Here is a 26,409-nt window from a genome sequence, read left to right as displayed (position 1 = left end):
CTTGGCAGGAACTAATGGGGATCCATAATAAACCCCAGGAAGAGTAGCTGCTGCCTTGGCAGGAACTAATGGGGATTCATAATAAACCCCAGGAAGAGTAGCTGCTGCCTTGGCAGGAACGAATGGGGATCCATAATAAATACAAATACAAAATACAGCCTCTATGCAGCCCCTACCCTAGCCACAGCCTGCGTCCCAAATCACAACCTTTTCCCTACATAGTGCACAGCTTCCATAGGGAATAGGGTGCCATTTGGGATGCAGTAGGAACAGCACACAGACTGCACAGATGTCTGGGTGGAAAGTCCACACAGCATAGATATCATAGCCCAGTGAGTTTAGCTTAGCTTAGCACAAGATGACTGAGGGATTTTGATCTCTGGCTGCACAGTAACATTCACAGCAGCAGACTAACATGAAAGAGCCAGCAGAACCACTGTCTTAAGGATAGACTCCAGACTCCATGTTGTGGGCCTCAGGGTGCAAGTTCAACCCTTTCAAGGAGAAACATGGAAGTAGGCCGGTCTAGCATGAATGTATAGCCTGTGGAAGTGCTTTGTGTCTGTGTATTGCAACAACAAGGCATTTATGTCTCTCTCGCTGTGTCTCTGTCTCTCTCTCGCTGTGTCTCTCTAGCTCTCTCTCTCTCTCTCTCTCTCTCTCTCTCTCTCGCTCTCTCTCTCTCTCTCTCGCTGTCTCTCTCTCTCGCTGTCTCTCTCTCTCTCGCTGTCTCTCTCTCTCTCTCGCTGTCTCTCTCTCTCTCGCTGTCTCTCTCTCTCTCTCGCTGTCTCTCTCTCTCTCTCTCGCTGTCTCTCTCTCTCTCGCTGTCTCTCTCTCTCCTCTGTCTCTCTCTCTCTCTCTCCCTGTCTCTCTCGCTCTCTCTCTCTCTCTCTCTCTCTCTCTCTCTCTCTCTCTCTCTCTCTCTCTCTCTGTCTCTGTCTCTGTCTCTGTCTCTGTCTCTGTCTCTGTCTCTCTCTCTCTCTCTCTCTCTCTCTCTCTCTCTCTCTCTCTCTCTCTCTCTCTCTCTCTCTCTCTCTCTCTCTCTCTCTCTCTCTCTCTCTCTCTCTCTCTCTCTCTCTCTCTCTCTCTCTCTCTCTGTCTCTCTCTGTCTCTCTCTCTCTCTCTGTCTCTGTCTCTGTCTCTGTCTCTGTCTCTGTCTCTGTCTCTGTCTCTCTCTCTCTCTCGCTGTGTCTCTCTCTCTCTCTCGCTGTGTCTCTCTCTCTCTCTCTGTGTCTCTCTCTCTCTCTCTCTCTCTCTCTCTCTCTCTGTCTCTCTCTCTCTCTGTCTCTCTCTCTCTCTGTCTCTCTCTCTCGCTCTCTCTCTCTCTCTCTCTCTCTCTCTCGCTGTCTCTCTCTCTCTCGCTGTGTCTCTCTCTCTCTCGCTGTGTCTCTCTCTCTCTCTTTGTGTCTCTCTAGCTCTCTCTCTCTCTCTCTCTCTCTCTCTCTCTCTGTCTCTCTCTCTCTCTCTCTCTCTGTCTCTCTCTCTCTCTCTCTTGTCTCTCTCTCTCTCTCTCGCTCTCTCTCTCTCTCTCGCTGTGTCTCTCTCTCTCTCTCTCTCTCGCTGTGTCTCTCTAGCTCTCTCTCTCTCTCTCTCTCTCTCGCTGTCTCTCTAGCTCTCTCTCCCCCCCACCAGTATCTGCTAGGCTAGGGAACAGTAGTCATAATATATGCAGTGTGTCTGTACCAAGGTCATATCTGGAGGCTCATGTCATCATTCCTGGGACGTTCTAAGCCAAGGGGACTGAAACACATGTTTCTATCTAGGCAGTTGTTCTATTGAGTAATATAGTGATAAGAGACTGTGAACTTCAATACATTATGGCAGCCCGACGCGTTCAACTTATTAACCTTTTTTTTTTAGATTAGTTAAGAGACGTGACACCATTTAGAAGATGTAGCTATTCACTAGTCTGTAGGAGAAACAATCAATCTCGGATATAAAGGTGAAAAATAGAGTGAAAACACAGATAACAATCAATCTCGATGTCCATGTTTTCGCTGTGTTTTTCACCTTTGCATCCGAGATTGATTGTTTCACCTACAGACTAGCGTCTTGTCCAGGGGGCGTCATTGTACACGAAGCTGGCTCACGCTACAGAAACAGGAGGTGTGGCTCCTTCCCTACAGGCCGTTCTGGCTGGGACAAGACTTACTTAGAATCAATCAATCTCTCTTCCTTTCAGATCACAGACGTGTCGTTGCCAAACTACCTGGTGGCGTCGTCAGTAGGCCTGCTGCCCACACAGCTTCTAAACTCCTACCTGGGCACCACGCTGCGCACCATGGAGGACGTCATCGCAGAACAGAGCGTCAGCGGATACTTTGTCTTCAGCCTGCAGGTGAGACAGAACAGGGTGTTTAGTAGATACTTTGTCAGTAATAATACATGGGATTTATATTCAGTGCTTTTCAAATACCCGAAGACGCATCAGGTGAGTTAGTGGCAGGCTGGCAGTCAGACTGACAGGTGACATGAATAGTGCAGCCTAAACGTCCAGTGCCTTCAGAAAGTTATTCACACCCCTTCACTTTCTCCACGTTTTGTTGTGTTACAGCCTGAATTTAAAATGGATTAAATTGAGATGTTGTGTCACTGGCCGACACACCATAATGTCAAAGTGGAATCATGTTTTTCGACATTTTTACTAATGAATGGAAAATGAAAAGCTGAAATGTCTTGAGTTAATAAGTCTTCAACCCCTTTGTTATGGCAAGCCTAAATAAGTTCAGGGGTAAAAATGTGCTTAACAAGTCACATAATAAGTTGCATGGACTCACTCTGTGTGCAATAATAGTGTTTAACATAACATCTCTGTACCCCACACATACACTTATCTGTAAGGTCCCTCAGTCGAATAGTGAGGTTTTCCAATGCCTCGCAAAGAAGGGCACCAACAAAATGTGGATTAAGTCAAGGGGGGATGAATACTTTCTGAAGGCATTGTAGCTAACTTTAGCAGCCAGGAAGCTACTTTGTGTTTAGTCTGCAGCTGAGCCAGCAGCAGGGGTCTGTCCCTAGGGGCCAGTTTCCCAGACACAGATAAAACCCCAGACACAGATTAAACCCCAGACACAGATTAAACCCCAGACACAGATTAAAACCCCAGACACAGATTAAACCCCCAGACACAGTTACAGACACAGATTAAACCCCAGACACAGATTAAAACCCCAGACACAGATTAAAACCCAGACACAGATTAAAACCCCAGACACAGATTAAAACCCCAGACACAGATTAAACCCCAGACACAGATTAAAACCCCAGACACAGATTAAAACCCCAGACACAGATTAAAACCCCAGACACAGATTAAAACCCCAGACACAGATTAAAACCCCAGACACAGATTAAAACCCCAGACACAGATTAAACCCCAGACACAGATTAAAACCCCAGACACAGATTCCCAGACACAGATTAAAACCCCAGACACAGATTAAACCCCAGCACGATTAAAACCCCAGACACAGATTAAAACCCCAGACACAGATTAAACCCCAGACACAGATTAAAACCCCAGACACAGATTAAACCCCAGACACAGATTAAAACCCCAGACACAGATTAAAACCCCAGACACAGATTAAAACCATCCCCTCGAGGTTGTTTCCTCTCTAGTTTATTATCTCAACGCTGCACCCAAATACCTTTTTTTGTTTAGATGCCAGTTCTTGGTTCTTCAAGTCAGTCACACCTTTTGTACCTTTTCAAGAGAACCTTTTGTACCTTTTCAAGAGAACCTTTTGTACCTTTTCAAGAGAACCTTTTGTACCTTTTCAAGAGAACCTTTGTACCTTTTCAAGAGAACCTTTTGTACCTTTTCAAGAGAACCTTTGTACCTTTTCAAGAGAACCTTTTGTACCTTTTCAAGAGAACCTTTTGTACCTTTTCAAGAGAACCTTTGTACCTTTTCAAGAGAACCTTTTGTACCTTTTCAAGAGAACCTTTTGTACCTTTTCAAGAGAACCTTTTGTACCTTTTCAAGAGAACCTTTTGTACCTTTTCAAGAGAACCTTTTGTACCTTTTCAAGAGAACCTTTGTACCTTTTCAAGAGAACCTTTTGTACCTTTTCAAGAGAACCTTTTGTACCTTTTCAAGAGAACCTTTGTACCTTTTCAAGAGAACCTTTTGTACCTTTTCAAGAGAACATTCCATGAAGCACAACATATTCATCAGCAAATAGACCCCCTAGGCAGCTAGCAGAAACAGTACATGTTGGATGGATGGATAAAGAAATTAAACCTTTATTGAACATCATCAATGTTGATGTTCTGACAGTTAGCTTGCCTCATCCTCTTCCTCTCTCAGGGCATCATCATCATCATCAGTATAGGCCTCATGTTCTATGTGGTCCATCGGCCCCAGTTATTCTGTGGTTCTCTCCCGTATGGTTCTAAACAGTATGGTTCTAAACCACATTTCTCTTCTCTCTCAGATCATCATTAGTATAGGCTTGATGTTCTACGGTAATTACATGGTTCTACACAGCATGGTTCTAAATAGCATGGTTCACGATGGTTCTCTCTCCCTCCTCTCTCAGATCATCATCAGTATAGGCCTCATGTTCCATGTGGTAGTAATTCAGTGGTTCTAAAACACGGTTCTGTTTCCCTCTCCCTCAGATCATCATCAGTATAGGCCTGATGTTCTACGTGGTCCATCGGGCCCAGGTGGAGCTGAATGCGGCCATCGCTGCCTGTCAGATGGAGCTGAAGACATCACACATGAACGGCACTTCCACCAATCACAGCGGCTTCACCTACTGCAGCAAGAGGGCGTCGGCCGGGGGTGGGATCATCAACGTGGTCTGATAAATGTCTCAAAACCCTGATTGGACACGAGCGACCGGGATCGAACTGAACACTGATTGGCCAGTGGAGCAGTTCTGGTATCTGATAGGAACTGCCTTCCACGGTGAGGAGTCGGGAGTGAAGAGGACCTACCAAATAGGGGTGCTGATTGTGTGGATCTATGGGGCTTGTAGCTGCAGCTGAGGGGTGTTTAGGCAGGTACGGTGGTGTTAGCATCATGGACTATGCAGCACAGCTCAACCATTCAGATGTCAATGAGATCAATGGGTTCTGTTCTACAGTGTGGGACCAGGGGCTATGCTATATGTTCAACTCATTTCCAATGGTTCAGCGGTACAGTACAGTACGGGGGCTTTTCTATTGATTTTGTCCTTTTCACTACCAGCGTTCCCCCAAACCCCAAGGGGGGGGGCACGATTTGGTTTTTTGCCCTAGCACTACACAGCTGATTCAAATAATCAAAGATTGATGATGAGTTGGTTAGTTGAATCAGCTGTGTAGTGCTAGGGAAAAAAACAAAACGTGGGGGGGGTGTGGGGTGGGGGGGCCCAGGACCAGGACCGAGTTTGGGAAACCCAGCTCTAGAGGAATGCTATAAGATACCGCTGTTTATTTTTCCTGTCAGGTTCACTACAACAGGCATAATGATGACGTATGGTTTATTGACCATAGCTGAGAGGGTCACTGGAACAGAGGCACAACCTGGCTGGTCCCAAATGGCACCCTATTCCATGCGCACTACTTCTGCCCAGAGCCCTATGGTTCCTAGAGGGGTTGGGTGCCATTTGGGACGTGTCTGTCTATCATGTTCAATATGCTAATAATATGAATGTGCAAAATAGACCTAGAGTTTGTTGTGTTCTGTTTCCATGTTCAAACCAAAGCCCTCCCCATGCACCTCTGTTAATATTACAGATGTTTTAGTTTCCAAGTCTTTTTTTATTTTTTGGGTTAATTCATTTGGTTTTTATTAATATTATTATTTGCATTTTTATGTTGATTTTCAAAATAATTAATGGAATTATTTGGATAAGTTTCAGTCTGTAGTTGAATTCTCTTTAATTGTGCCTTATTGTTTAAGATATCCTGTTGGTGTTACCAGGCTATCAGTACTGGCAAACAGGGTGGGACATAGCCTGGTAACACCAACAGGATATCAGTACTGGCAAACAGGGTGGGACATAGCCTGGTAACACCAACAGGATATCAGTACTGGCAAACAGGGTGGGACATAGCCTGGTAACACCAACAGGATATCAGTACTGGCAAACAGGGTGGGACATAGCCTGGTAACACCAACAGGATATCAGTACTGGCAAACAGGGTGGGACATAGCCTGGTAACACCAACAGGATATCAGTACTGGCAAACAGGGTGGGACATAGCCTGGTAACACCAACAGGATATCAGTACTGGCAAACAGGGAGGGACTAAACTGAACTTGTTCAATAAGAACCAGTTGTTTTGAGCAGGACCCAGGTTGTGAGTGCTGGCTAGGACTAAGAGAAGACCGTCCGCTGGTCCTGTCCTGGCGGTCCAATGGGAACAGTTCTGCTTTGGCCTGGCGGTCCAATGGGAACAGTTCTGCTTTGGCCTGGCGGTCCAATGGGAACAGTTCTGCTTTGGCCTGGCGGTCCAATGGGAACAGTTCTGCTTTGGCCTGGCGGTCCGGGATCATTTTATCGGCTCTGCAGTTCTGACAGGAACAGATGGAAAGATGAGACATTCTCAGCAGGAAATGTTGTAATGTTCTGCCAAGGAACCCTGAGTACAGTATGATCTGATTTTAATGTAGGCTAGCTAGCTTAACCATTCTGATTTACTGTAGGGTAGCTAGCTTAACCATTCTGCTCACTATAGAAAAGTATCTTGTATTGTGAGGATAGCTGTAGATTAATATGGTCCTTAGATCTGTTTTGCTGTCATGGCGGCACACCCAGACTGGTACCCGGGCTGTACACTTCTCCCAAATAGAAAACTACTTTCTACTGTGAGTAAAAATGATAGCTGTTTAAGTCTCTCTGGCCTGCTTCAGATAATCCTACAACTATTTATTTGTTTTGGGGAGTTTTTTATTTGATTTTTGCAGTCTGTTTATAGTTTTGGCTGTGTGATTATTTTGATAATGGATTGTTCTTTCTCCAGTGCAATAACACCAGACAACCAATGACAGGATACTCGATCAATAACACCAGACAACCAATGACAGGATACTCGATCAATAACACCAGACAACCAATGGCAGGATACTCGATCAATAACACCAGACAACCAATGACAGGATACTCGATCAATAACACCAGACAACCAATGGCAGGATACTCGATCAATAACACCAGACAACCAATGACAGGATACTCGATCAATAACACCAGACAACCAATGACAGGATACTCGATCAATAACACCAGACAACCAATGACAGGATACTCGATCAATAACACCAGACAACCAATGACAGGATACTCGATCAATAACACCAGACAACCAATGACAGGATACTCGATCAATAACACCAGACAACCAATGACAGGATACTCGATCAATAACACCAGACAACCAATGGCAGGATACTCGATCAATAACACCAGACAACCAATGACAGGATACTCGATCAATAACACCAGACAACCAATGACAGGATACTCGATCAATAACACCAGACAACCAATGGCAGGATACTCGATCAATAACACCAGACAACCAATGACAGGATACTCGATCAATAACACCAGACAACCAATGACAGGATACTCGATCAATAACACCAGACAACCAATGACAGGATACTCGATCAATAACACCAGACAACCAATGACAGGATACTCGATCAATAACACCAGACAACCAATGGCAGGATACTCGATCAATAACACCAGACAACCAATGACAGGATACTCGATCAATAACACCAGACAACCAATGGCAGGATACTCGATCAATAACACCAGACAACCAATGACAGGATACTCGATCAATAACACCAGACAACCGATGGCAGGATACTCGATCAATAACACCAGACAACCAATGACAGGATACTCATCCTTATAATGCTGTAGTTTTTTGTAACCAAACTAAAGGAATTGCACACACACACAGAGACAAAGGAAAACAAGGTGTAGACGAGGCGTCTTAAGGTTATATCCCTGTATGCAGTGTTCCTGACTTCCAGATGACGTGACGGCTGTTCTTCTCTGGGCCGTACTAAAAGTAAATGCTTATCAAATGTCAGCATTTTGACCCCATTTGAGTTGAAGTTTAATGTTACATTTGACCTAGTTATTAATAGCTACAGTGGGGAGAACAAGTATTTGATACACTGTCGATTTTGCAGGTTTTCCTAATTACAAAGCATGTAGAGGTCTGTAATTTTTATCATAGGTACACTTCAACTGTGAGAGACTGAATCTAAAACAAAAATCCAGAAAATCACATTATATGATTTTAAGTAATTAATTTGCATTTTATTGCATGACATAAGTATTTGATCACCTACCAACCAGTAAGAATTCCGGCTCTCACAGACCTGTTAGTTTTTCTTTAAGAAGCCCTCCTGTTCTCCACTCATTACCTGTATTAACTGCACCTGTTTGAACTCGTTACCTGTATAAAAGACACCTGTCCACACACTGAATCAAACAGACTCCAACCTCTCCACAATGGCCAAGACCAGAGAGCTGTGTAAGGACATCAGGGATAAAATTGTAGACCTGCACAAGGCTGGGATGGGCTACAGGACAATAGGCAAGCAGCTTGGTGAGAAGGCAACAACTGTTGGCGCAATTATTAGAAAATGGAAGAAGTTCAAGATGACGGTCAATCACCCTCGGTCTGGGGCTCCATGCAAGATCTCACCTCGTGGGGCATCAATGATCATGAGGAAGGTGAGGGATCAGCCCAGAACTACACGGCAGGACCTGGTCAATGACCTGAAGAGAGCTGGGACCACAGTCTCAAAGAAAACCATTAGTAACACACTACGCCGTCATGGATTAAAATCCTGCAGCGCACGCAAGGTCCCCCCCAGCGCATGTCCAGGCCCGTCTGAAGTTTGCCAATGACCATCTGGATGATCCAGAGGAGGAATGGGAGAAGGTCATGTGGTCTGATGAGACAAAAATAGAGCTTTTTGGTCTAAACTCCACTCGCCGTGTTTGGAGGAAGAAGAAGGATGAGTACAACCCCAAGAACACCATCCCAACCGTGAAGCATGGATGTGGAAACATCATTCTTTGGGGATGCTTTTCTGCAAAGGGGACAGGACGACTGCACCGTATTGAGGGGAAGATGGATGGGGCCATGTATCACGAGATCTTGGCCAACAACCTCCTTCCCTCATTAAGAGCATTGAAGATGGGTCGTGGCTGGGTCTTCCAGCATGACAACGACCCGAAACACACAGCCAGGGCAACTAAGGAGTGGCTCCGTAAGAAGCATCTCAAGGTCCTGGGTGGCCTAGCCAGTCTCCAGACCTGAACCCAATAGAAAATCTTTGGAGGGAGCTGAAAGTCCGTATTGCCCAGCGACAGCCCCAAAACCTGAAGGATCTGGAGGAGGTCTGTATGGAGGAGTGGGCCAAAATCCCTGCTGCAGTGTGTGCAAACCTGGTCAAGACCTACAGGAAACGTATGATCTCTGTAATTGCAAACAAAGGTTTCTGTACCAAATATTAAGTTCTGCTTTTCTGATGTATCAAATACTTTTGTCATGCAATAAAATGCAAATTAATTACTTAAAAATCATACAATGTGATTTTCTGGATTTTTGTTTTAGAATCCGTCTCTCACAGTTGAAGTGTACCTATGATAAAAATGACAGACCTCTACATGCTTTGTAAGTAGGAAAACCTGCAAAATCGGCAGTGTATCAAATACTTGTTCTCCCCACTGTATGTGTTACTTTAGATTTTTCATGAGAACTGTTATGTTTTAAATTTGACGTTTTTAAAGATACGACTATATAATGAAGGTTTGCACAGTCTAAACTCTAGACGTAACAATAATTTCACATTGTGAACATACAAGAATCTCTAGAGATCCAGATTCAAGCTGGTTTAAGAAGTCACTAGTATATAAAATGGTGTATCTTTTAAAACCAACAATCAAACATGAACATGGATGCAAAACGATGAATGTGATCATAATTATGTGCATACTTTATTAAATGGACTTGAATATTTTTATTGTGGTGATGCTGCTCCTCTGAAAGGTCTAACAGAGGATACTGACAAGGGCTTCTACCAAACATCTGGTCTGGTTTGGTTCCCAAGCCTGACATAGCCTGGTCCCAGACCTGTTTGTGATGTTGTAATAATAATAATAAAAATACTAATAATATGCCACTTTGCAGATGCTTTAATCCCACTACCTTGGCGTAACAAGCGCCGTGCTCTACCAGCTGAGTTACAGAGGACCGATGTCCTGCCAAAATGACCATGGGTGTTGGGCTTGTCTATAACACAAACCGATCTGACACCAGGCTATCTATCTCTTCCATCTAGGTGTTGGGCTTGTCTATAACACAAACCGATCTGACACCAGGCTATCTCTTCCATCTCTAGGTGTTGGGCTTGTCTATAACACAAACCGATCTGACACCAGGCTATCTCTTCCATCTCTAGGTGTTGGGCTTGTCTATAACACAAACCGATCTGACACCAGGCTATCTCTTCCATCTCTAGGTGTTGGGCTTGTCTATAACACAAACCGATCTGACACCAGGCTATCTCTTCCATCTCTAGGTGTTGGGCTTGTCTGTAACACAAACCTCTCTGACACCAGGCTATCTCTTCCATCTCTAGGTGTTGGGCTTGTCTATAACACAAACCGATCTGACACCAGGCTATCTCTTCCATCTCTAGGTGTTGGGCTTGTCTATAACACAAACCGATCTGACACCAGGCTATCTCTTCCATCTCTAGGTGTTGGGCTTGTCTATAACACAAACCGATCTGACACCAGGCTATCTCTTCCATCTCTAGGTGTTGGGCTTGTCTATAACACAAACCGATCTGACACCAGGCTATCTCTTCCATCTCTAGGTGTTGGGCTTGTCTATAACACAAACCGATCTGACACCAGGCTATCTCTTCCATCTCTAGGTGTTGGGCTTGTCTGTAACACAAACCGCTCTGACACCAGGCTATCTCTTCCATCTCTAGGTGTTGGGCTTGTCTATAACACAAACCGATCTGACACCAGGCTATCTCTTCCATCTCTAGGTGTTGGGCTTGTCTATAACACAAACCGATCTGACACCAGGCTATCTCTTCCATCTCTAGGTGTTGGGCTTGTCTATAACACAAACCGATCTGACACCAGGCTATCTCTTCCATCTCTAGGTGTTGGGCTTGTCTGTAACACAAACCGCTCTGACACCAGGCTATCTCTTCCATCTCTAGGTGTTGGGCTTGTCTATAACACAAACCGATCTGACACCAGGCTATCTCTTCCATCTCTAGGTGTTGGGCTTGTCTATAACACAAACCGATCTGACACCAGGCTATCTCTTCCATCTCTAGGTGTTGGGCTTGTCTATAACACAAACCGCTCTGACACCAGGCTATCTCTTCCATCTCTAGGTGTTGGGCTTGTCTATAACACAAACCGATCTGACACCAGGCTATCTCTTCCATCTCTAGGTGTTGGGCTTGTCTATAACACAAACCGATCTGACACCAGGCTATATCTTCCATCTCTAGGTGTTGGGCTTGTCTATAACACAAACCGATCTGACACCAGGCTATCTCTTCCATCTCTAGGTGTTGGGCTTGTCTATAACACAAACCGATCTGACACCAGGCTATCTCTTCCATCTCTAGGTGTTGGGCTTGTCTATAACACAAACCGATCTGACACCAGGCTATCTCTTCCATCTCTAGGTGTTGGTCTTGTCTATAACACAAACCGATCTGACACCAGGCTATCTCTTCCATCTCTAGGTGTTGGGCTTGTCTATAACATAATATCTCTTCCATCTTCTGTCATTCTTCTACTCTGGGTTTGGAAGCAGCGCAGACAGAGTATGATTATACACCAACACGTTCCATGCCGTCTGTCAGTTGGTTGTCTCTCTCAAAAAGCTGTTGAATACATTCAGAAAGTATTCAGACCCCTTGACTTTTTCCGCATGTTGTTACCTTACAGCCTTATTCTAAAATGGATTCAATTGTTTATTTCTCCCCTCATCAATCTACACACAATACCCCATAATGACAACGCACAAACAGTTTTTTAGAAATTTTTGCAAATGTGTATATATTTTTTTTAAATGTTTAAATATAACATTTACATAAGTATTCAGACCCTTTACTCAGTACTTTGTTGAAGCACCTTTGGCAGCGATTACAGCCTCAAGTCTTCTTGGGTATGACGCTACAAGCTTGGCAGACCTGTATTTGGGGGGTTTCTCCCATTCTTCTCTGCAGATCCTCTCAAGCTCTGTCAGGTTAGATGGGGAGCGTTGCTGCACAGCTATTTTCAGGTCTCTCCAGAGATGTTCGATCGGGTTCAAGTCCGGGCTCTGGCTGGGCCACTCAAGGACATTCAGAGACTTGTGCCGAAGCCACTCCTGCATTGTCTTGGCTGTGTGCTTAGTGTCGTTGTCCTGTTGGAAGGTGAACCTTAGCCCCAGTCTGAGGTCCTGAGTGCTCTGGAGCAGGTTTTCATCAAGGATCTCTCTGTACTTTGCTCCGTTCATCTTTGCCTCGATCCTGACTAGTCTCCCAGTCCCTGCTGCTGAAAAACATCCCCACAGCATGATGCTGCCACCACCATGCTTCACCGTAGGGATGGTGCAAGGTTTCCTCCAGATGTGACGCTTGGCATTCAGGCCAAAGAGTTCAATCTTGATTTCATCAGACCAGAGAATCTTGTTTCTCGTGGTCTGACAGTCCTTTAGGTGCCTTTTGGCAAACTTCAAACAGGCTGTCATGTGCCTTTTACTGAGGAGTGGCTTCCGTCTGGCCACTCTACCATAAAGGCTTGATTGGTGGAGTGCTGCAGAGATGGTTGTCTTTCTGGAAGTTCTCCTACAGTGAGGGAAATAAGTATTTGACCCCCTCTCAATCAGAAAGATTTCTGGCTCCCAGGTGCCTTTTATACAGGTAACGAGCTGAGATTAGGAGCACACTCTTAAAGGGAGTGCTCCTAATCTCAGTTTGTTACCTGTATAAAAGACACCTGTCCACAGAAGCACTCAATCAATCAAATTCCAAACTCTCCACCATGGCCAAGACCAAACACCTCTCCAAGGATGTCAGGGACAAGATTGTAGACCTACACAAGGCTGGAATGGGCTACAAGACCATCGCCAAGCAGCTTGGTGAGAAGGTTACAACAGTTGGTGTGATTATTCGCAAATGGAAGAAACACAAAAGACCTGTCAATCTCCCTCGGCCTGGGGCTCCATGCAAGATCTCACCCTTTGGAGTTGTAATGATCATGAGAACGGTGAGGAATCAGCCCAGAACTACACGGGAGGATCTTGTCAATGATCTCAAGGCAGCTGGGACCATAGTCACCAAGAAAACAATTGGTAACACACTACGCCGTGAAGGACTGAAATCCTGCAGCACCCGCAAGGTCCCCCTGCTCAAGAAAGCACATATACATGCCCGTCTGAAGTTTGCCAATGAACATCTGAATGATTCAGAGGAGAACTGGGTGAAAGTGTTGTGGTCAGATGAGACCAAAATGGAGCTCTTTGGCATCAACTCAACTCGCCGTGTTTGGAGGAGGAGGAATGCTGCCTATGACCCCAAGAACACCCTCCCCACCGTCAAACATGGAGGTGGAAACATTATGCTTTGGGGGTCTTTTTCTGCTAAGGGGACAGGACAACTTCACCGCATCAAAGGGACGATGGACGGGGCCATGTACCGTCAAATCTTGGGTGACAACCTCCTTCCCTCAGACAGGGCATTGAAAATGGGTTGTGGATGGGTATTCCAGCATGACAATGACCCAAAACACATGGCCAAGGCAACAAAGGAGTGGCTCAAGAAGAAGCACATTAAGGTCCTGGAGTGGCCTAGCCAGTCTCCAGACCTTAATCCCATAGAAAATCTGTGGAGGGAGCTGAAGGTTCGAGTTGCCAAACGTCAGCCTTGAAACCTTAATGACTTGGAGAAGATCTGCAAAGAGGAGTGGGACAAAAAATCCCCCCTGAGATGTGTGCAAACCTGGTGGCCAACTACAAGAAACGTCTGACCTCTGTGATTGCCAACAAGGGTTTTGTCACCAAGTACTAAGTCATGTTTTGCAGAGGGGTCAAATACTTATTTCCCTCATTAAAATGCAAATCAATTCATAACATTTTTGACTTACTTTTTTCTGGATTTTTTTGTTGTTATTCTGTCTCTCACTGTTCAAATAAACCTACCATTAAAATTATAGACTGATCATTTCTTTGTCAGTGGGCAAATGTACAAAATCAGCAGGGGATCAAATACTTTTTTCCCTCACTGTATCTCCACAGAGGAACTCTGGAGCTCTGTCAGAGTGACCATAGGGTTCTTGGTCACCTCCCTCACCAAGGCACTTCTCCCCCGATTGTTCAGTTTGGCCGGGCGGCCAGCTCTAGGAAGAGTCTTGGTGGTTCCAAACTTCTTCCATTTAAGATTTAATGATGGAGGCTGCTGTGTTCCTGGGGACCTTCACTGCTGCAGAAATGTTTTGGTACCCTTCCCCAGATCTGTGCCTTGACACAATCCTGTCTCTGAGCTCTACGGACAATTCCTTCGACCTCATTAGCGTGGTTTTTGCTCTGACGTGCACTGTCAACTGTGGGACCTTATATAGACAGGTGTGTGCCTTTCCAAATCATGTCCAATCAATTGAATTTACCACAGGTGGACACCAATCAAGTTGTAGAAACATCTCAAGGATGATCAATGGAAACAGGATTCACCTGAGCTCAATTTCGAGTCTTATAGCAAAGGGTCTGAATACTTAGGTAAATAAGATATCGATGTTTATTTAAAAAATTTATGAATTTGCAAAAATCTCTAAAACCTGTTTTCACTTTGTCATTCTGGGGTATTGTTTGTAGATTGCTGAGGAGCACATTTAATTTGATCAATTTTAGAATAAGGCTGTAACGTAATGCACTGTATGTGTATACCAGAATGAGTTCTTCACTATTTCTGAGAAAGAATGGGGGCCTTCTCCATCCTGAATTAAGCAATAATGTTTTGAAAAGTGTGCAGAAATGTGATGACGGGACTATATTGATGTGCAAAGAGCCTTTGCGTGACCCTGGACAACACCCTGTCGTTCTCCGCTAACATCAAGGCGGTGACCCGATCCTGTAGGTTCATGCTCTACAACATTCGGAGAGTACGACCCTGCCTTACACAGGAAGCGGCACAGGTCCTAATCCAGGCACTTGTCATCTCCCGTCTGGATCACTGCAACTCGCTGTTGGCTGGGCTCCCTGCCTGTGCCATTAAACCCCTACAACTTATCCAGAACGCCGCAGCCCATCTGGTGTTCGACCTTCCCAAGTTCTCTCACGTCACCCCGCTCCTCCGCACACTCCACTGGCTTCCAGTTGAAGCCTGCATCTGCTACAAGACCATGGTGCTTGCCTACGGAGCTGTGAGGGGAACGGCACCTCTGTACCTTCAGGCTCTGATCAGTCCCTACACCCAAACGAGGGCATTGCGTTCATCAACTCCTGCCTTGTTGCCCCCCTACCTCTGCGGAAGCACAGTTCCCGCTCAGCCCAGTCAAAACTGTTCGCTGCTCTGGCACCCCCAATGGTGGAACAAGCTCCCCTCACGATGCCAGGACAGCGGAGTCACTCACCACCTTCCGGAGACACTTGAAACCCCACCTCATTAAGGAATACCTGGGATAGGATAAAGTAATCCTTCTACCCCCCCTTACCCCACCCCCAAAAAAAAAAAAAAAAAAAAAAACATATTGTAAAGTGGTTATCCCACTGGCTATAAGGTGAATGCACCAATTTGTAAGTCGCTCTGGATAAGAGCGTCTGCTAAATGACGTAAATGTAAATGTAATTATTATAAAGACAGGGCTAATCAGGGATCAGAGTACATTATTATTATAAAGACAGAAATGTGATGACGGGACTATATTGATGTTGATTGAATTGAACAATATTAACAGGCAGAATCATACAACATTCCCTGGCTTGGGTTATAACGTCATAGCCTGGATCCCAGATCAGTTTGTGTTGTCTTGCCAACTCCTATCTATGGTGACAATGACAATTGGAGTTATCATGAAGTAGGTAAAAGCCAGGCTGTCATTCACGCCAAGACAAAGAGTGGCCTAACACGTCGCCATAGACGGACCGACGCTACGCCAACTCTACTCTGTCCACCAGCACAGCATTTCAACTCCTATTATTTAGACAAACAAATGGGGCAGTTGGAAAAAGTGTAATCTCATCCCTAAACGGCTCTAGCTACTGATCTCGGGGACGAGGTTAGTAAAGGTGTAATCTCTAGCCACTGATCTCGGGGACGAGGTTAGTAAAGGTGTAATCTCTAGCCACTGATCTCGGGGACGAGGTTAGTAAAGGTGTAATCTCTAGCCACTGATCTCGGGGACGAGGTTAGTAAAGGTGTAATCTCTAGCCACTGATCTCGGGGACGAGGTTAGTAAAGGTGTAATCTCTAGCCACTGATCTCGGGGACGAGGTTAGTAAAGGTGTAATCTCTAGCCACTGATCTCGGGGACGAGGTAAGTAAAGGTGTAATCTCTAGCCACTGATCTCGGGGACGAGGTTAGTAAAGGTGTAATCTCTAGCCACTGATCTCGGGGACGAGGTTAGTAAAGGTGTAATCTCTAGCCACTGATCTCGGGGACGAGGTTAGTAAAGGTGTAATCTCTCGCCACTGATCTCGGGGACGAGGTTAGTAAAGGTGTAATCTCTAGCCACTGATCTCGGGACGAGGTTAGTAAAGGTGTAATCTCTAGCCACTGATCTCGGGGACGAGGTTAGTAAAGGTGTAATCTCTAGCCACTGATCTCGGGGACGAGGTTAGTAAAGGTGTAATCTCTAGCCACTGATCTCGGGACGAGGTTAGTAAAGGTGTAATCTCTAGCCACTGATCTCGGGACGAGGTTAGTAAAGGTGTAATCTCTAGCCACTGATCTCGGGGACGAGGTTAGTAAAGGTGTAATCTCTAGCCACTGATCTCGGGGACGAGGTTAGTAAAGGTGTAATCTCTAGCCACTGATCTCGGGGACGAGGTTAGTAAAGGTGTAATCTCTAGCCACTGATCTCGGGGACGAGGTTAGTAAAGGTGTAATCTCTAGCCACTGATCTCGGGGGACGAGGTTAGTAAAGGTGTAATCTCTAGCCACTGATCTCGGGGACGAGGTTAGTAAAGGTGTAATCTCTAGCCACTGATCTCGGGGACGAGGTTAGTAAAGGTGTAATCTCTAGCCACTGATCTCGGGGACGAGGTTAGTAAAGGTGTAATCTCTAGCCACTGATCTCGGGGACGAGGTTAGTAAAGGTGTAATCTCTCGCCACTGATCTCGGGGACGAGGTTAGTAAAAGTGTAATGGGAAATAAATACACAACGTTATCAAGGGACAGAATGGTGAATTAACTTGCATTACATTACTTCAAAAATGTTAAATGGGATTTTATTCTATAAAAACTTGAAAGATTTAGAATATTAGAAATGTATAAAAACTGGAGGGGATTTTACCTACATCAAAAGCTTTGGTTTCTGTTCATCTGTTGGCTCTCCTTAACATAGACATAGTTATGCAACAATGGATTTCCACAGGAGGTCTTCCATAGACCTACCAAGCCAAACGCCTGGTCCAAGATCTGTTTGTACCGTCTAGCCAACTCCCAAACAGTGTTTTGACATGACAATGACCATAAGAGTTGGATATCCTCTGTAGCTCAGCTGGTAGAGCACGGCGCTTGTAACGCCAAGGTAGTGGGTTCAATCCCCGGGACCACCCATACACAAAAATGTATGCACGCATGACTGTAAGTCGCTTTGGATAAAAGCGTCTGCTAAATGGCATATTATTATTATTATTATTATTGTGATATACAGTTGACACATATACAAACTGATCTGGGTCCAGGCTAACAAAAGCCCTCCATCTGTGAGCTAACTGGAGTCTGTTGAAGTAGCCCCTAGACACTGATCCTGGGTAAGTTTAGCGTTTTCCCCAACTAATGGTTAAGGTCAGGATTGGGGGAGGGGACACTGATCCTGAATCTGTACCTAAGGGAAACTTCACCCCAGAGTGATCTACCCGCACATTAGCTTCAGATAAGGGCAGACCAGGTACTATGAAATACTCCCCCACCTGTATCAAGTGCATTAGACATATACTGTATTTTGTCATACAGATAATGTCAGCGTATGAATTGATATTCATCGCGGTACTATGCAGTGTATCTCTGTACTATGGTACTATGCAGTGTATCTCTGTACTATGGTACTATGCAGTGTATCTCTGTACTATGGTACTATGCAGTGTATCTCTGTACTATGGTACTATGCAGTGTATCTCTGTACTATGGTACTGTGCAGTGCACAGTTGAAGTCGAAAGTTCACATACACCTTAGCCAAATACATTTAAACTCAGTTTTTCACAATTCCTGACATTTAATCCTAGTAAAACTGCCCTGTCTTAGGTCAGTTAAGATCACCACTTCATTTTAAGAATGTGAAATGTCAGAATAATTGTAGAGAGATTGATTTATTTAAGCTTTTATTTCTTTCATTACATTCCCAGTGGGTCAGAAGTTTACATACAATCAATTAGTATTTGGTAGCATTGCCTTTAAATTGTTTAACTTGGGTGAAATGTTTCAGGTAGCCTTCCACAAGCTTCCCACAATAAATTGGGTGAATTTTGGCCCATTCCTCCTGACAGAGCTGGTGTAACTGAGTCAGGTTTGTAGGCCTCCCTGCTCGCACACACTTTTTCAGTTCTGCCCACAAAATGTTCTATAGGATTGAGGTCAGGGCTTTGTGATGGCCACTCCAATACCTTGACTTTGTTGTCCTTAAGCCATTTTGCCACAACTTTGGAAGTATGCTTGGGGTCATTGTCCATTTGGAAGACCCATTTGCGACCAAGCTTTAACTTCCTGACTGATGTCTTGAGATGTTGCTTCAATATATCCACATCATTTTCCTTCCTCATGATGCCATCTATTTGTGAAGTGCAGCAGTCCCTCCTGCAGCAAAGCACCCCCACAGCATGATGCTGCCACCCCCGTACTTCACGGTTGGGATGGTGTTCTTTGGCTTGCAAGCAACCCCCTTTTTCCTCCAAACATAACGATGGTCATTATGGCCAAACATTTCTCAAAAAAGTACGATCTTTGTCCCCATGTGCAGTAGCAAACCGTAGTCTGGTTTTTTTATGGCGGTTTTGGAGCAGTGGCTGATATAGGACTCGTTTTACTGTGGATATTGATACTTTTGTACCTGTTTCCTCCAGTATCCTCACAAGGTCCTTTGCTGTTGTTCTGGGATTGATTTGCACATTTCGCACCAAAGTACGTTCATCTCTAGGAGACAGAACACGTCTCCTTCCTTATGCTTGCGTACTATTGTTTGTACAGATGAACGTGGTACCTTCAGGCGTTTGGAAATTGCTCCCAAGGATGAACCAGACTTGTGGAGGTCTACCATTTTTTTGGGGGGGCTGATTTCTTATGATTTTCCTATGATGTTTGTTAACAAGAAATTTGTGGAGTGGTTGAAAAAACGAGTTTTAATGACTCCAACCTAAGTGTATGTAAACTTCCGACTTCAACTGTATCTCTGTACTATGGTACTATGCAGTTCAGTGTTATTTATGAAATAAAAGCAAAACAAACCGGCACCAATGTTTTAAGTTTCTAAGATGCTCATTGAAATATTTAGCAAAACACTGAGGATAGAGGTTTATGTGTTAATATTGGTAACTACTGCACCGAGCTAAATGATACATGGACATTCAGGGACAGGTTGGTTCATCTGGACCCTCCCCTGTTAGTTATTGATTGACTGGGGACCTGATACGAGTGATGTTGACCCTCCCCTGTTAGTTATTGATTGACCGGGGACCTGATACGAGTGATGTTGACCCTCCCCTGTTAGTTATTGATTGACTGGGGACCTGATACGAGTGATGTTGACCCTCCCCTGTTAGTTATTGATTGACTGGGGACCTGATATGAGTGATGTTGGGTAACTAAGATCTGATTATCAACTACAGAGATGGGCTTTGGGAACGTTACACATGTCTGTTTTCATCTTTTAGAGTTCTGAACATACGGGATGACCCTGGTGACGAGTAGGGTCGGCTGAACTGGAATGGAATGCCCCTAAACAGGGTCGGCTGAACTGGAATGGAATGCCCCTAAACAGGGGCAGCTGAACTGGAATGGAATGGCCCTAAACAGGGTCGGCTGAACTGGAATGGAATGGCCCTAAACAGGGTCGGCTGAACTGGAATGGAATGGCCCTAAACAGGGTCGGCTGAACTGGAATGGAATGGCCCTAAACAGGGTCGGCTGAACTGGAATGGAATGGCCCTAAACAGGGTCGGCTGAACTGGAATGGAATGGCCCTAAACAGGGTCGGCTGAACTGGAATGGAATGCCCCTAAACAGGGGCGGCTGAACTGGAATGGAATGGCCCTAAACAGGGTCGGCTGAACTGGAATGGAATGGCCCTAAACAGGGTCGGCTGAACTGGAATGGAATGGCCCTAAACAGGGTCGGCTGAACTGGAATGGAATGGCCCTAAACAGGGTCGGCTGAACTGGAATGGAATGGCCCTAAACAGGGTCGGCTGAACTGGAATGGAATGGCCCTAAACAGGGTCGGCTGAACTGGAATGGAATGGCCCTAAACAGGGTCGGCTGAACTGGAATGGAATGGCCCTAAACAGGGTCGGCTGAACTGGAATGGAATGGCCCTAAACAGGGTCGGCTGAACTGGAATGGAATGGCCCTAAACAGGGTCGGCTGAACTGGAATGGAATGGCCCTAAACAGGGTCGGCTGAACTGGAATGGAATGGCCCTAAACAGGGTCGGCTGAACTGGAATGGAATGGCCCTAAACAGGGTCGGCTGAACTGGAATGGAATGGCCCTAAACAGGGTCGGCTGAACTGGAATGGAATGGCCCTAAACAGGGTCGGCTGAACTGGAATGGAATGGCCCTAAACAGGGTCGGCTGAACTGGAATGGAATGGCCCTAAACAGGGTCGGCTGAACTGGAATGGAATGGCCCTAAACAGGGTCGGCTGAACTGGAATGGAATGGCCCTAAACAGGGTCGGCTGAACTGGAATGGAATGGCCCTAAACAGGGTCGGCTGAACTGGAATGGAATGGCCCTAAACAGGGTCGGCTGAACTGGAATGGAATGGCCCTAAACAGGGTCGGCTGAACTGGAATGGAATGGCCCTAAACAGGGTCGGCTGAACTGGAATGGAATGGCCCTAAACAGGGTCGGCTGAACTGGAATGGAATGGCCCTAAACAGGGTCGGCTGAACTGGAATGGAATGGCCCTAAACAGGGTCGGCTGAACTGGAATGGAATGGCCCTAAACAGGGTCGGCTGAAGTAGTGCACTATATAGGGAATAGGGTGCCATTCTCTGGTCTAAAGTAGTGCACTATATAGGGAATAGGGTGCCATTCTCTGGTCTAAAGTAGTGCACTATATAGGGAATAGGGTGCCATTCTCTGGTCTAAAGTAGTGCACTATATAGGGAATAGGGTGCCATTCTCTGGTCTAAAGTAGTGCACTATATAGGGAATAGGGTGTCATTCTCTGGTCTAAAGTAGTGCACTATATAGGGAATAGGGTGCCATTCTCTGGTCTAAAGTAGTGCACTATATAGGGAATAGGGTGCCATTCTCTGGTCTAAAGTAGTGCACTATATAGGGAATAGGGTGCCATTCTCTGGTCTAAAGTAGCGCACTATGTAGGGAATAGGGTGCCATTCTCTGGTCTAAAGTAGCGCACTATATAGGGAATAGGGTGCCATTCTCTGGTCTAAAGTAGCGCACTATATAGGGACTAGGGTGCCATTCTCTGGTCTAAAGTAGTGCACTATATAGGGAATAGGGTGCCATTCTCTGGTCTAAAGTAGTGCACTATATAGGGAATAGGGTGCCATTCTCTGGTCTAAAGTAGTGCACTATATAGGGAATAGGGTGCCATTCTCTGGTCTAAAGTAGTGCACTATATAGGGAATAGGGTGCCATTCTCTGGTCTAAAGTAGTGCACTATATAGGGAATAGGGTGCCATTCTCTGGTCTAAAGTAGTGCACTATATAGGGAATAGGGTGCCATTCTCTGGTCTAAAGTAGTGCACTATATAGGGAATAGGGTGCCATCGGTGTATAGACTGTGTATGACAGTCAGTGAGTTCTCCGGCTCTTCACACAGACCGACAGGAAAAATATAGCATGCTCCTGGTCTCAGTGTGTCAGTAGTGATGGACTGTGGTAGTGATGGATGTCTCATTGTGATGGACTGTGGTAGTGATGGATGTCTCATTGTGATGGACTGTGGTAGTGATGGATGTCTCATTGTGATGGACTGTGGTAGTGATGGATGTCTCATGGTGATGGACTGTGGTAGTGATGGATGTCTCATTGTGATGGACTGTGGTAGTGATGGATGTCTCATTGTGATGGACTGTGGTAGTGATGGATGTCTCATGGTGATGGACTGTGGTAGTGATGGATGTCTCATTGTGATGGACTGTGGTAGTGATGGATGTCTCATTGTGATGGACTGTGGTAGTGATGGATGTCTCATTGTGATGGACTGTGGTAGTGATGGATGTCTCATTGTGATGGACTGTGGTAGTGATGGATGTCTCATTGTGATGGACTGTGGTAGTGATGGATGTCTCATTGTGATGGACTGTGGTAGTGATGGATGTCTCATGGTGATGGACTGTGGTAGTGATGGATGTCTCATTGTGATGGACTGTGGTAGTGATGGATGTCTCATTGTGATGGACTGTGGTAGTGATGGATGTCTCATTGTGATGGACTGTGGTAGTGATGGATGTCTCATTGTGATGGACTGTGGTAGTGATGGATGTCTCATTGTGATGGACTGTGGTAGTGATGGATGTCTCATTGTGATGGACTGTGGTAGTGATGGATGTCTCATTGTGATGGACTGTGGTAGTGATGGATGTCTCATTGTGATGGACTGTGGTAGTGATGGATGTCTCATTGTGATGGACTGTGGTAGTGATGGATGTCTCATTGTGATGGACTGTGGTAGTGATGGATGTCTCATTGTGATGGACTGTGGTAGTGATGGATGTCTCATTGTGATGGACTGTGGTAGTGATGGATGTCTCATTGTGATGGACTGTGGTAGTGATGGATGTCTCATTGTGATGGACTGTGGTAGTGATGGATGTCTCATTGTGATGGACTGTGGTAGTGATGGATGTCTCATTGTGATGGACTGTGGTAGTGATGGATGTCTCATTGTGATGGACTGTGGTAGTGATGGATGTCTCATTGTGATGGACTGTGGTAGTGATGGATGTCTCATTGTGATGGACTGTGGTAGTGATGGATGTCTCATTGTGATGGACTGTGGTAGTGATGGATGTCTCATTGTGATGGACTGTGGTAGTGATGGATGTCTCATTGTGATGGACTGTGGTAGTGATGGATGTCTCATTGTGATGGACTGTGGTAGTGATGGATGTCTCATTGTGATGGACTGTGGTAGTGATGGATGTCTCATTGTGATGGACTGTGGTAGTGATGGATGTCTCATTGTGATGGACTGTGGTAGTGATGGATGTCTCATTGTGATGGACTGTGGTAGTGATGGATGTCTCATTGTGATGGACTGTGGTAGTGATGGATGTCTCATTGTGATGGACTGTGGTAGTGATGGATGTCTCATTGTGATGGACTGTGGTAGTGATGGATGTCTCATTGTGATGGACTGTGGTAGTGATGGATGTCTCATTGTGATGGACTGTGGTAGTGATGGATGTCTCATTGTGATGGACTGTGGTAGTGATGGATGTCTCATTGTGATGGACTGTGGTAGTGATGGATGTCTCATTGTGATGGACTGTGGTAGTGATGGATGTCTCATTGTGATGGACTGTGGTAGTGATGGATGTCTCATTGTGATGGACTGTGGTAGTGATGGATGTCTCATTGTGATGGACTGTGGTAGTGATGGATGTCTCATTGTGATGGACTGTGGTAGTGATGGATGTCTCATTGTGATGGACTGTGGTAGTGATGGATGTCTCATTGTGATGGACTGTGGTAGTGATGGATGTCTCATTGTGATGGACTGTGGTAGTGATGGATGTCTCATTGTGATGGACTGTGGTAGTGATGGATGTCTCATTGTGATGGACTGTGGTAGTGATGGATGTCTCATTGTGATGGACTGTGGTAGTGATGGATGTCTCATTGTGATGGACTGTGGTAGTGATGGATGTCTCATTGTGATGGACTGTGGTAGTGATGGATGTCTCATTGTGATGGACTGTGGTAGTGATGGATGTCTCATTGTGATGGACTGTGGTAGTGATGGATGTCTCATTGTGATGGACTGTGGTAGTGATGGATGTCTCATTGTGATGGACTGTGGTAGTGATGGATGTCTCATTGTGATGGACTGTGGTAGTGATGGATGTCTCATTGTGATGGACTGTGGTAGTGATGGATGTCTCATTGTGATGGACTGTGGTAGTGATGGATGTCTCATTGTGATGGACTGTGGTAGTGATGGATGTCTCATTGTGATGGACTGTGGTAGTGATGGATGTCTCATTGTGATGGACTGTGGTAGTGATGGATGTCTCATTGTGATGGACTGTGGTAGTGATGGATGTCTCATTGTGATGGACTGTGGTAGTGATGGATGTCTCATTGTGATGGACTGTGGTAGTGATGGATGTCTCATTGTGATGGACTGTGGTAGTGATGGATGTCTCATTGTGATGGACTGTGGTAGTGATGGATGTCTCATTGTGATGGACTGTGGTAGTGATGGATGTCTCATTGTGATGGACTGTGGTAGTGATGGATGTCTCATTGTGATGGACTGTGGTAGTGATGGATGTCTCATTGTGATGGACTGTGGTAGTGATGGATGTCTCATTGTGATGGACTGTGGTAGTGATGGATGTCTCATTGTGATGGACTGTGGTAGTGATGGATGTCTCATTGTGATGGACTGTGGTAGTGATGGATGTCTCATTGTGATGGACTGTGGTAGTGATGGATGTCTCATTGTGATGGACTGTGGTAGTGATGGATGTCTCATTGTGATGGACTGTGGTAGTGATGGATGTCTCATTGTGATGGACTGTGGTAGTGATGGATGTCTCATTGTGATGGACTGTGGTAGTGATGGATGTCTCATTGTGATGGACTGTGGTAGTGATGGATGTCTCATTGTGATGGACTGTGGTAGTGATGGATGTCTCATTGTGATGGACTGTGGTAGTGATGGATGTCTCATTGTGATGGACTGTGGTAGTGATGGATGTCTCATTGTGATGGACTGTGGTAGTGATGGATGTCTCATTGTGATGGACTGTGGTAGTGATGGATGTCTCATTGTGATGGACTGTGGTAGTGATGGATGTCTCATTGTGATGGACTGTGGTAGTGATGGATGTCTCATTGTGATGGACTGTGGTAGTGATGGATGTCTCATTGTGATGGACTGTGGTAGTGATGGATGTCTCATTGTGATGGACTGTGGTAGTGATGGATGTCTCATTGTGATGGACTGTGGTAGTGATGGATGTCTCATTGTGATGGACTGTGGTAGTGATGGATGTCTCATTGTGATGGACTGTGGTAGTGATGGATGTCTCATTGTGATGGACTGTGGTAGTGATGGATGTCTCATTGTGATGGACTGTGGTAGTGATGGATGTCTCATTGTGATGGACTGTGGTAGTGATGGATGTCTCATTGTGATGGACTGTGGTAGTGATGGATGTCTCATTGTGATGGACTGTGGTAGTGATGGATGTCTCATTGTGATGGACTGTGGTAGTGATGGATGTCTCATTGTGATGGACTGTGGTAGTGATGGATGTCTCATTGTGATGGACTGTGGTAGTGATGGATGTCTCATTGTGATGGACTGTGGTAGTGATGGATGTCTCATTGTGATGGACTGTGGTAGTGATGGATGTCTCATTGTGATGGACTGTGGTAGTGATGGATGTCTCATTGTGATGGACTGTGGTAGTGATGGATGTCTCATTGTGATGGACTGTGGTAGTGATGGATGTCTCATTGTGATGGACTGTGGTAGTGATGGATGTCTCATTGTGATGGACTGTGGTAGTGATGGATGTCTCATTGTGATGGACTGTGGTAGTGATGGATGTCTCATTGTGATGGACTGTGGTAGTGATGGATGTCTCATTGTGATGGACTGTGGTAGTGATGGATGTCTCATTGTGTCAGAGTAGTGATGGACTGTGGTAGTGATGGATGTCTCATTGTGATGGACTGTGGTTGTGATGGATGGATGTCTCAGTGACAGATACAGAGCAGGATGAACAGTGGCACCCTATTCCCTATATAGTGCACTACTTTTGACCAG

General features: G+C 45.4%; 1 protein-coding gene across 1 annotated transcript in view; it reads left to right on the top strand.

Moving 5' to 3' along the window:
* The window catches only part of LOC121572227 (transmembrane protein 64), a 35,332-nt gene extending 30,075 nt beyond the window's left edge, over window positions 1-5,257 (top strand). Inside the window, exons 2-3 of the mRNA XM_041884170.2 lie at window positions 2,183-2,338; window positions 4,627-5,257. Coding sequence (XP_041740104.1) covers window positions 2,183-2,338; window positions 4,627-4,815 — 345 coding nt within the window. The 3' untranslated portion in view covers window positions 4,816-5,257. The remainder of the gene's footprint in view (window positions 1-2,182; window positions 2,339-4,626) is intronic.
* The last annotated feature ends 21,152 nt before the right edge of the window (window positions 5,258-26,409 follow it).

This window comes from Coregonus clupeaformis, chromosome 8 (genome assembly GCF_020615455.1).
Source record: "Coregonus clupeaformis isolate EN_2021a chromosome 8, ASM2061545v1, whole genome shotgun sequence".
NCBI classification, from domain to species: Eukaryota; Metazoa; Chordata; class Actinopteri; order Salmoniformes; family Salmonidae; genus Coregonus; species Coregonus clupeaformis.
This window is presented reverse-complemented; position numbering and strand designations above follow the sequence as displayed.